General features: G+C 63.2%; 3 protein-coding genes across 3 annotated transcripts; 1 reads left to right on the forward strand and 2 right to left on the reverse strand.

Annotated features, from left to right (window-relative positions):
- Positions 1–301: 301 nt before the first annotated feature.
- On the forward strand, positions 302–2,986 carry GPATCH4 (G-patch domain containing 4). Its single transcript, XM_017808580.1, has 7 exons — positions 302–452; positions 899–972; positions 1,055–1,147; positions 1,355–1,462; positions 1,608–1,711; positions 1,831–1,881; positions 1,971–2,986. The coding sequence occupies exons 1-7, from the start codon at positions 377–379 to the stop codon at positions 2,638–2,640; spliced, it is 1,176 nt and encodes a 391-aa protein (XP_017664069.1). The 5' UTR covers positions 302–376; the 3' UTR covers positions 2,641–2,986.
- On the reverse strand, positions 2,950–5,314 carry NAXE (NAD(P)HX epimerase). The gene is made up of 6 exons (XM_017808581.1): positions 5,090–5,314; positions 4,632–4,740; positions 3,993–4,103; positions 3,746–3,859; positions 3,519–3,666; positions 2,950–3,436 (listed from the first exon to the last, which is right to left on the reverse strand). Exons 1-6 carry the CDS (start codon positions 5,275–5,277, stop codon positions 3,234–3,236), a joined length of 873 nt encoding a protein of 290 aa, XP_017664070.1. The 5' UTR covers positions 5,278–5,314; the 3' UTR covers positions 2,950–3,233.
- A 254-nt stretch (positions 5,315–5,568) lies between these two features.
- On the reverse strand, positions 5,569–10,977 carry TTC24 (tetratricopeptide repeat domain 24). Its single transcript, XM_017808389.1, has 12 exons — positions 9,668–10,977; positions 8,534–9,361; positions 8,237–8,455; positions 8,028–8,156; positions 7,770–7,891; positions 7,537–7,656; positions 7,328–7,401; positions 7,169–7,236; positions 6,921–7,053; positions 6,597–6,652; positions 6,479–6,521; positions 5,569–5,824 (listed from the first exon to the last, which is right to left on the reverse strand). Exons 2-12 carry the CDS (start codon positions 9,339–9,341, stop codon positions 5,725–5,727), a joined length of 1,872 nt encoding a protein of 623 aa, XP_017663878.1. The 5' UTR covers positions 9,342–9,361; positions 9,668–10,977; the 3' UTR covers positions 5,569–5,724.
- Between the last annotated feature and the right edge of the window lie 455 nt (positions 10,978–11,432).

Genomic DNA, 11,432 nt, shown 5'->3' on the forward strand with positions numbered 1-11,432 from the left:
CCATATCCCATATCCCATATCCCATATCCCATATCCCATATCTCCATATCCCATATCTCCATATCCCATATCCCCATATCCCCATATCCCATATCCCATATCTCCATATCCCATATCCCATATCTCCATATCCCAGCGTCCCCCCCCTCCTGTGCCCCGCCCCCTCTCCGGGTGCATTTCCCGCTCCCCGCCCCTTCTCGCGCACGCGCAGAGCCCCTTCCCGGCGGGCCCCGCCCCCGGCCGTGACCCCGCCCCCGGCCGTGACCCCGCCCCCGGCCGCGTGCGCGGGCCGCCTTTCCGGGGAGTCCCCCGGGCCTCCAGGAACCGCCGGGGACCCTCCGAGACCCCGCGGGACCTCCCCGGGGTTCCCCGGGACATGAGCGCCCCGGGACCGCCGGGCCGCGGGATGCGCTTCGCCGAGACCCAGCTGCGGCGGCACGGCTGGCGCCGAGGTGGGGCCGGGCGGGGGTCCCGGGGCGGGGGTCCCGGGGCGGGGGTCCCGGGGCGGGGGTCCCGAGGCGGGGGTCCCCCGACTTTCCCGCCGTCCCTTGGCCCCCCCTGAGCGCCACGCGCTCCGCCCAAGCCCCAGAACCCCCCGGACCCGGCTTCCCCTGCCAAGCCCCGGGACCCCCCCAGACCCGGCTCCCCTCAAGCCCCGGGACCCCTCAGACCCGGCTCCCCCTGCCAAGCCCCATCTCCCTCCATGTCCCCCCCAGCGCCCCGTTTTCCCCTGCCAGGCCCCAGCTCCCTCCAGCTCCCGGCTCCCTCCAGTACCCAGCTACGCCCGAGCCCCGGGACCCTCCAGGCCCCAGCTCCCCACCCCAGCCCCCGGTGGTCCCCAGTCCCCGGTCCCCCCCAGCCCTCCCCGGCGGCGGGTGATGAGTGGCTGTGTCGGCAGGGCACGGGCTGGGCAAACGGCAGGACGGCATCGCCGAGGCCATCCGGGTGAAGGTGAAGTGTGACACGGCGGGGGTGAGTGCAGCCCCCCTGCCCGGCCGGGCCCCGCGCCCACCGCCCGCCGCAGTCATTCCGGCGGCTCCTCTGCACCCCGCAGGTGGGACACGACGCGGCGGAGCCCTTCACCTTCCACTGGTGGGACCACGTCTTCAACAAGGCGGCTGCCAACATCGCTGTGGAGGCCGGGCAGGTGGGAGGGCTGGAGGGGCACCCTGCTCAGACAAGGGTGGAAAGCAGGGGAGGGGGTTGGGGTCCCTTTGGTGGTCCTTGTGCTGCCGCTCTGTGTGTGTCCCCGCAGCCCCTCTCAGCACAGGGACCGTGGTGGCAGAGACGTGCTGCTAGAGGGGTGAAGCCCCTTGGGCAGATCTTTCCCGAGCCCTTTGTCTCTTCCCTCCAGGATGGCATCTCCGTGAAGGCGCTTTCTGAGCAGGGAGGCGGGATCAGCAATAAGAAGCCGCGCAAGGCTGGTGGCACCAGGGACCTGCTGTACGGCCGCTTCGTGAAGGTAACTGGCCCTGGGATGCAGCTCAGAGAGCAGCTGGTGTCTCTGCAAAGGTTGTGGAGAGCTCTGCACCCCCCTTGCAGCACAGCCCCCAGCCTATTGCTGCTGTGTCCCCCTTCCTCACGGCCCCTCTGTGTCCCTGGTGCAGTCGGCCACACTCACAGCCTGTGGGGAGGAGTCCATGACGCTGCCCACTGGCTCCGAGAGCAGTGAGGAGGAGGAGGAGAAGATGGACCTCTCTTCAGCCAGGAGGCAAGGCTGAGCCCCATCTCCACGATGAGGAGGGATGAGGGCTGCGAGGGGCAGCCCTGGTCTGAACCGTGCCCCTGCCACACTGCTGGGGGGTGACACGTCCTCTCTGTGTCCCGCAGGCTGACGGACGAGGAGCTGGTGCAGGCATGTGGGGGCCGCACGGCACACAAGTGAGTGGCTGGGGGGGCTGCATGGCCGAGCTGGGAGGCATGTTTCCTGCCAGGGAGATGCCAGATCCCACTGCCTGTGGTCGTTGCAGGGGTGCCCGTCACGGCCTGACCATGAGTGCCAAGCTGGCGCGCCTGGAGGAGCAGGAACGAGCCTTCCTGGCCATGTACCGGTGCAAGGAGCAGCAGCAGGAGCTCCTAGAGAGCAGCCCCCTGGCAGAGAGCCAGGGCAAAAAGAAGAAGAAAAGGAAAAAGTCCAGAGACAGAGCTGACCCTGAGGTGCCCCAGAGCCAGGAATCAAATGGGGAGGAGGAGGAGGTATCAGGAAAAGAAGTGAAGGTTGTGAAGAGGAAGAAAAAGAAGATCTGGGAGCGAAGTGAAGAGGAGCTGATGGGAGAGGGAGAGAAGGTCATGAGGAAGAAGGTCACAGAGCCATGCGGAGAAGAGGAGGCATCAGGAGAGGAGGGGAAAGTCATGAAGAGGAGGAAGAAGCCAGAGGCATGCACAGAACAGGAGATGGCAGGAGAGGAGGGAAAAGTCATGAAGAGAAGGAAGAAGCCAGAGGCACACACAGAACAAGAGGTGGTAGATGAGGAGGGAAAAGCTGCAAAGAGGAAAAAGAAGAAACAGAAACAGGAGGAGGAGGACAAAGAAGAGGCAGCTGAGACAGACATACCTCTAGAAGGCACAGGTGAGCCAGACCTGGGACACAGCCCCAGGAAGAAGAGAAAAAAGAAGAAAAGGAAGAGGGAGCCAGAGTAAGTAAGTGCCACGGCTGCCGTGTTGTGCAGCTGCCAGTCCCACCTTGCTGTGAGGGTTCTGATCCTGGTGCTGGTGGGTGCCCAAGGGTGCTCCAGGCTCGTCCCAGACAGAGCCCAAGCACTGTGGCTCAGCCTGGGGATGCTGGGCTGGGCTGGGTTGGTCTGGAGCTGGATCGACCTTTATTTCACCTCCTGAGCCTTCACTGGTCAGGGGTGACCCCAGTTCCCCCCAGGCCCTGGGGCAGGGACCCATTTGCTGTGGGCTCGTCGCAGAAGGACACAAGGAGACAGACCCTGCAGCATATTGAAGTATTTTTTCAAGGGCACAAATAAATCTTTATTGCAGTGAGACCACCCTGAAGTGTGAGTGGTGCGAGAGATCACTTGGATCAGGCAGCAACCCCAAACAGAGCCCCCCCACAGCAGCCCCCCATCACTCCCACCTCCTGGGCCTTTGGTCTGCAGTGACCTTTGATCCTGCTGGGTTGGGCTGAAGCTCAGCAAGGTGCTGAGCACCCTCCCAGCAGAGGCTTGGGCAGAATTGGGCCCTGATGTGCAGTACTGAAGCCAAGCCCAGCCCCTGTGGCCCCAGCCCTATGTCAGCTGCAGGACACAGTCCGTGCCAGGGTATGCTGGCAGGTTTAGAGCATATTTCTCCTGCAGCGCGGGGGGCACAAACCTGCCCCCGAGGAAGTGGTACCGCCCAGCAAAGTGTGTCGCTGCCTTCTTGGGCGCCGTGAGCGAGATGAGCATGTCGGGCTGGAGGCCGTCTGCCTTCCCCTTCTCCACGTCCCAGCCTGCAACGAGCCCCGTGGCTGGGCTGGAGCTGGGACCACCTTGGCTGGGCACCTTCCTCCAGGGGGTGCGGCCGTTACTCACCCGAGGGGATGTCGATGCTGGCGATGGGCACCGTGACACGCTCCAGGGTGCTGAGGATGCTGCCGAAGGGCTCCCGCACCGCCCCCTTGAAGCTGAATCCAAAAATCGCATCCACCACCAGGCCGTAGAGCTCGTCAATGAATGCAGCCTGCAGCAGGGATGGCAGCAGGTGAAGGGCAGCCTTGGGCGCTGCTCCCCCTGCTCCCGAGCTGGCAGCTGCCCCTCACCTCAGCTGGGAATTCTGGGAGGAAGGGGATGTCCATCTTCTCGCACTGGGTGGTCAAACCTTCAAAGAGGGGCTTGCTGGGGCGCTTGGGGTAATACACGGTGGGCAGGTAGCCCTACAAGAGCATGAGGAACCTGAACTAATCCTGCTCTGGCACCAGCAGCAGCCAGAGGAACAGGACCCCAAAGCCTGCAGTTACAGGGGCACATGGGCATTGGCAGCCTCACGGGGAGTGTGCAGAGACTCACAAACATCTTCAGGTGCCGGGCACAGACCAGCCCATCGCCGCCGTTATTCCCCGGCCCGCAGATCACAAGCACAGCAGGCTGGCTCGTCGTGAAGGAGCTGGGTGGGTAGGCCTGGTAGGAGATGTGGAGTTATGGTGGGAAAGCAAGGCCACACCATGGAACCAGGACTCCCACCTGCCTCCCATGATCCCAACCTTGGTGCTGCCACAGCTCTTCCCATGGGACTGGGACCCCACCCTAGGACTCTTCCCAGGATCCCCACTTGCCTCCCTGGTGTCCACCTTGGCAGTGGCACAGCTCAGTCCACAGTGCTGGGACCCCCTAGAACCCCTACCTTGGTAATGGCAGTGGTGCAGCTCAGTCCACAGTGCTGGGACTTCCCCCCCAATACCTTCAGCTGCCTCCTGGGCCCCCACCTCAGCAGTAGCACAGCTCAGCCCATGGTGCCAGGACCACCCTCGGGATCCCCCCTGTTCCCAAGGGCCCCCACCTTGGCAGTGACACAGCTCTGCCCATGGGACTGGGACCTCCGTAGAACCCTTCCCCACCTGCCACCCTGGTGCCCACCTTGGTGGTGCCACAGCTCAGTACACAGTGCTGGCACCCCACAGGACCCCCCCTGCCCCTCAGGACCCCCACCTTGGCAATGGCAGTGGCACAGCTCAGCCCTGCCAGCTCCATCAGCTGGTCCACGCTGAACTTGTACTCAGTGAAGAGCTCCTGGTCGATGGCCTGGGCCTCCTCCTGCCTGGGGGGAGGAGGATGGCAACCCTGGGGACCCCGACACTCAGCCACCCACAAGGTCTGCAGGGCTGGGGGCTGCTATGATCCCCTCGACTTTGCATGAGCCATGGGGACACACACAGGGTCCAGCTCCCCGTGCTGAGCCCCCCCATGTATATCTGCACCCCAAACCTCAGGTCCTGCCCGATCCCTTTGCACCTCTCAGCCCCCCTATATCCCGTCCTCCTCGACCCCTTACCCCCTCACCCTGCCCCCTCCACTCTGCCCGCCCCCCCGCACCCTGCGGACCCCCAGAACCCCCCGCCCGCTCTACCACCTCCTCCTTCCCCCCGCGCCTCCCCACCCAGCCGTACCCCAGGAAGCGGAGCCCCTTCGGCCCGGGCCCCGCGCTGGGCCCGTGCATGGCGCGGCGGGGGGGGCACCGGCCCCACTCCCGGCCCTGACCCCAACCCCGACCCCAACCCCAGCCCCGGCACCGCCCGCCCGCCCGCGCCGCTGCCACGAGCAGCCCGAGCCCCAGCAGCGCCCTCGGGCCCGGCATGCGGCGGGCACGGCCCGGAACGGCCCGGAACGGCCCGGAACGGGGCGCCGAGCTCGGAAGGAGCAGGCGCGGGGCCGCCCCGGGGCGGAGCGACCGTCACCGAGCGCCCGGGCGGGGCCGTGCAGAGCCCGCGGTCCCTCCCCGCGGCGGGGCTCGGCGGTCCGTCCAGCCCCCTCCGCCCTCTCCAGTCCCCTGGGGACCTCCGCGGTCCCTCCAGCCCCCGTCTAGGACCCCGCGGTCCATCCAGCCCCTCCTTCCACTCCAGTCTCCCCTGGGACCCCCGCGGTCCCTCCAGTCCCTTCATTCCCCTCCCCGCCAGACCCTGGCATGGAAAGGATGGCAGAAACGGAGTGGGGTCAAAACCGTGTTGGCTCAATGGGCCCCCCTGCTTCAACTTGGGGCTGGAGAGCCCTCCCGAGAAACGGCATCTCCCACATGTCCTGCTGGTCACACAAGGTTGCAGACAAGGGACAGTGTCCTGGTCCCTCTGCGAGGTTCCCGGCAGGGCCAGCAGCTGGTGACAGTGGCAGTGGGGTCATCACCAGGGCTGCGAGATCACGGAGGCATCACAGGTTGTGGGGGTGTCCAGCGGGAAGTAAAATGGAGTTATGGAGTCATAGACTGCTTTCAGTGGGGAGGGACCTTGAATCCCATCTTGTCCCACCCTCCTGTCATGAGCAGGGACACCTTCCACTAGACTAGGTTGCTTCAAGCCCTGTCCAAGTGTCCTGGCCTTGGACACTTCCAGGGATGAGGTAGCCACAGCTTCTCTGGGCAACCTGTGCCAGGGCCTCACCACCCTCACAGCCAGGAATTTCTTCCCCATATCCCATCTAACCCTGCCCTCTGGCAGTGGAAAGCCATTTTCCCATGTCCTGTCACTCCAGGCCCTTGTCCAAAGTCCCTCTCCAGTCCTCCTGAAGCCCCTTTAGGCAGTAGCAGGCAGGAGGTTCATACTGGGGTGCTGGAAACCACCCTCAGATCTACTGCCCCATCCACAGGGTAGGGTTTGATGTTGGCTACAAGGTGTCAAAATCCCCAGGCCCTGTGATTTTTGGCTTGGAGATTTGTCCATTGCAAGGATCAGGGGTGTCCCAAGCCCTGCTAGGGGTCTCCACCCCTGAACCCTCCTCTCAGAGGACACCCTGGAGCCCAAACCTCCTGTCTGCTCCCTTGTCCACTCCCCCAGGGCATCACCTACCGCTCCAGAGGCCTTGGCTGGAGGGTTTGGTGGTCACGATGCCCTGTGGAACACAGTGTGAGACCTGCAGCCCTGGGCCCTCCACGGAAGTGACACTCCGGTTGTGTTCCATACTTACATGGCTGGAGGTCTGTGTGGGGTGGTGGGGCCAGGCACAGGGGGGTGGTCCTGTTACTGGCAACAAAGTGCAGCTCATGTGGAGGTGGCAGAGAGCATCTGCGTGACAAACTCTCCCCATCCCATCGTGACTGAGCCCTCCCCAGGTTCCAGCTGGAAGTACCCCAAACCCACTCCCCAGAATTACGGATCTTTAAAAATCTCTGGATTTTCCCCATTAACCAGGAGAAGTCCCCAGAGAGACACCACTCATTGTGCTACATCTGCTGCAGGGGTATTTGGGTACCAGGGGCTGTACTGAGGTGACTCCCTCTCGCCCACCTACCTGTTAGCCTGGGGCTGACTCAGACACCCTGGAGCCACATCGGGACCACCCTCATCCTCCCCAGAGGTGCTCAGGGTGCTGTGTGGGTTGCAGGGCTCCAGTGCGAGGCCATCAGTCAGGGCCACTCCTCTGCCTCCAGGGAGGAAGGACAAACAGGCAAGAGCAGAGTATCAGACTGTGTTGAAGCCTCAGCTCTGTCAGGAATCTCCTGGGTGGCTCAATCCTGCGTTTAGTTCTAACCCTCTCACCTGAATGCTTGGGATGTGCTCCTGGCACATACATGTAGAGCTGGTCCTGGGCTTTCCCTCCAAAGGACCTGGAGTGAAGGAAGGAAGGTTTGTCTCCTGGGTGATGCTGGGAACTCATCCCAGAGGAAGGAGGGAGAGGACAGCAGCTTTCCTACTCACACCTCACTCCTCTGGACCCGTGTCCCGCTGGCCTGGGGCAGCATGGAGCAAAACCGCAGCTGGCTGAGCTCCTGCTGGGGTGGAGGGATGGCTGGGGCTCATATCTGTGTCCCTCTGCCCACCAAACCTGGGCACCTCTTGCCACCAACCCCTACTGGGGTCCCAGCCCCCAGCCCACCTGTGTGTCCCACACCCAGGGTGATGCTCACCAGAGCTGGGGTGGGCACTCGGCCCCCACGCTGGGAGAAGCGGCCACCGAGGCAGAGCCGGTGCTGGATGGCATCCGTGAGCTTGTGCACAACCCGCTCTCGGGCAGCTCTGGGGGCGTCCTGTGGTGGACAGAGCCCACATAGATGATGGGCTGAGTGGGTCTGTCCCCAGGGCTGGGGCACCCGTGATGCACAGCAGAGTCTGGCCCTGGAGGTTCCCCAGCGTGTCTTACCTGGCAGTGGGAAAGCAAAGTCAGGGCCTCCTGGTAGTGCCCAATGGCTTTCTGGGGGTCTCCCAGGTGGAAGCAGGCTGTGCCCAGCCCCTCACATGCTTGCCACTGCCCCTGCACGTCCCCTGGGAAGCAAAGGGCAGCATCAGTCCCAGCACAGTGTAGTCGAGGTCCTGGGCAGGGAGCATCACCCAGCTTGAGTCCACTCAGCACCTGGATGCTGCAGACTGCCCGGGGGGGTTTGCCTGTGCCTCCCCTTACCTGAGTCCCGGAAGGCTTGCAGGGCGTGCAGGTGGTTCTCTGTGGCAGCCTCATGGTTCCCGAGCCGGCTCCAGGCGTATGCCAGATTCCCAAAGCACTGCCCCTGTGCCCTCCGTTTCCCCAGAGTGCCTGGAATTGGGAACACGGGGCTCCATCCCAAGCCAGTACATCCAGCAAAGCCAAGAGCCGGAGACAGTGGTGTAACCTACCGTGCAGCGCGGCCGCGCGCTGGTGCCAGCCCAGTGCTGTGCCAAAACTGCACAGGGCATTGTGGGCAGCACCCAGGTTCTGCAGCAGTGCAGCCTCCCAGTGCCGGTCCCGCTCCAGCTCCCCTCTGCAGAGCCCGAGGGCCCGCTCGAAGCTCTCAGCAGCCAGGGAGAAGATGTGGAGCTGGGAGTAACCCAGGCCGATGTCGTTGTAGAGTTTCCCTGGGGGCATAGAGGAAAAGTGGGTGCAGGAGCTGCTACCTGGGACCCTTGAGAGCAAAGGGTGCAGCACAGCGTTACCTCGCAGGGCCGGGTCGGGGATGGTCTCACAGAGCGAGCGGCACTGGGCGAGGACCCCTGCGATCTCCGCCGCTCGGAACCGCCGGCTCTGCAGCATGGAGCCACTCGCCCTGCTCAGAGCCACCGCCGCGGCCTCGGGGCTCTCCGCTGCCGTGTAGGTCTGTGCCGCGTCCAGGAAGCACCGCGCGGCTCGTGCCGGCTCCCGCATCCCCAGGTAGCAGCAGCCCATCTGCATGTGGGTCCCTGCTCGACCGCCAGCCTGCGACACGTCATTGTGGCCGGTGGCTTTGCCAAAACAAGCCTTAGGAAAGTCCTGAAGCCCTTCCTGAGCTGCCCCAGCGTTGAAATAAAGGTCCCCCCAGTGCTCCCCATTCTCCCTCTCCAAGGGCTGGGACTGGAGGAGGAACTTAAGGGCCTTTCTGGGCTTCCCGGTCTCCACGTAGGCAGCCCCCAGGTTGAAGGCACAAGCCCTGCGCAGCTGAGTGCTCACCATGTCCCTGGAGAGGAGCAGGGCCTTCCTGAAGCACCCCACTGCCTCCTGCCCGGCACCCCGTGCCAGTGCCTGGCGCCCGGCTTGTGTGAGCCCCTCAATCGCAGCCACCCTCCCCACCGCCTCATCACCTCCCTCCTGGGCATCTCCCCTGGCCTTGGCCTTCTTCTTTTTCTTCAGGCTCTTCTTGCAGCTGGGAGGGTTGGTGGGGGCTGTGGAGGCTGTAGGGGCTGCAGGGGTGGTGGTGGTGGTGGTGAGGACGGGGTTGTCAGGGGCGGTGGGTTGCACTCCTGGGTCAGCAGCCTCCTCTGAAGCCATAAGCAGGGGCAGTGACCTGTCTACAAGAGAGGCAGAGGCTCAGGCAGCTAAGGTGGCATGATCCTGCCAGGGATCGCTTCAAATGAGCAGAGTTATTTTATATTATTTACGAAAAATTAGGGAACTCTTGCAGTTTGTTTGCTGCTAAAATTTCAAGGAGGAAAAAGGCCTTTCCACAGAGGACCCTGCTAACCTCGGTGGCCACCAGAGGTGAGAGAGCTCACTCCGGGGGAGCAGGGGAGATCCTGCAGCACGGGGGGTGGGGGGCGTGGGAAGTTCCCAGGGTGCCTTTTTGGGAGGCAGAATAACCATTTGCACATACTTACTGTTTGCTCTTCAGGCGCAAAGGGTGCTGAGAGCAGGCAGGGGAGGGACAGGGCATACCCGCCGTTGCTGCTGCAAGTCACAGCTCTCTGATGGGGATGGATGGAGGGGGTCCGAGAGGCCTCTCCACCTGGGCTTCCTGGAAAGTTGCCCCGAGCAAGTCGCAGCCCCCCAGTGATGGCCGCTGGCGCCTGGTGCTAGAGCACAGCTGAGTTCTGAGTGGCAGGAGCGTGGCAGGAGCTGGCACAGGCTGGGACAAAGCTCCTGGGGAAGCACATCCTGCAATGGCCCCGCTGACTCTGGTTTCATCCCTGTCACCAGCATGGTGTGCAGCGCCATGGCAACTCCGTGCAGCAGCACCGTGTGAGACCTGTCATGGATGGATGGCACAAACTGGGTGACAGTGTCGTGGTTTAAGCCCAGATGGAAATTAGGCACCACACATCCACTTGCTCAGTCCCCCTTTTTCTCCCTTCCAACCCCATGGAATAGGGAGGAGAATCAAAAGTGAAACTTGCAGGTTGAGATAAGAACGGTTTAATAATAGAAAACAAAGTAAAATACAATAATAATGGTAAGTAATAATAATTAAAAAAAGGGAAAGAAAAAACCCCCAAGTGATAAACAATACTATTGCTCACCACTCGCTGACTGATGCCAGACTCCCTTCCCAAACCCAGATCAGCCCCTCCCAGGTAATTTCCCCAGTTTATATACTGAGCATGATGGTCTATGGTGTGGAATATCCCTTTGGCCAGTTTGGGTCACCTGCCCAGGCTATGCTCCCTCCCAGTTTCTTTTGTGAACCTTCTCACTGGCAGAGCATGAGGCACAAAAACCCCTAAAGGTCCTGGACTTAGGAGAAACACAATTTAGCAAAAACCAAAACATTGGCGTTATTAACATTATTCTCATTCTGAATCCAAAACACATCACTGTGCCAGCTACTGAGAAGAATATTTTAGCTCCATGCCAGCCAGAACCCGGACTGATGGATCCTACAAACACATAGTGGAGGGCACAACTGTGCGCTGGGCAGCACCAGCGCATGATGGACAGGACACGGGCACAAGGGATGACACAACCACGCTGTGGATAGCATAACTGGCCCCCCACTGTCTCGGCAGCTCATGGCAGGCGCTGGGGGATCGGTTCGTGGCAGGGCAGGTCTGTGCTTTGGCGCAGGTTGATGGACAGTTGCAGAGCAAGGAGGGCACAGTGAACCCCAGGGCTGGCACCCTGGGCCTGGCACAGCCTTGGCCCCTGGGCACAGCCCGTAGTAGGGTCCCTCAGCAGCCCCTGCTTGGACCTTCACCCACCAGTTCCCCCTGCACCCCGGTGCGTGCCACCCCCTGAACCCACGGGGTCCTCCCGCTCCCCGCTGTGTGCCACCCCCCGCACCCATAGGCGACCGCTGCATCCCGGCGTGTGGCAACCCCCGCACCCACGGCCTCCCCCCCTCCCCTCGGTGGTCCCCACGCACCCCGTTTTGTGCCACTCCCCGCACCCCCGGGCTCCCCGCACTCCCCTCGGGGGGCCCCGTCCCCCGCTGTGTGTCACCCCCCGCACGCACGGGCTGCCCCGCCCCGCCGCTCCCCCCGCCCGGGGCCGGACCCGCAGCACCCGGCGGGCCCCGCGCGGAGCCACGTGGGCGGCGGGAGATTCAAACCGCGGGTGGAGCCGCCGCCGCCACCGCGGCCATGGAGGGAACCGGGACGGGGCGCTGTGAGTGACCAGCACCGGCAAGGGGGGACTGCCGGGGGAGGA

The sequence above is a fragment of the Lepidothrix coronata genome, unplaced genomic scaffold (genome assembly GCF_001604755.1).
Source record: "Lepidothrix coronata isolate B3197 unplaced genomic scaffold, Lepidothrix_coronata-1.0 Scaffold23, whole genome shotgun sequence".
NCBI lineage: Eukaryota > Metazoa > Chordata > Aves > Passeriformes > Pipridae > Lepidothrix > Lepidothrix coronata.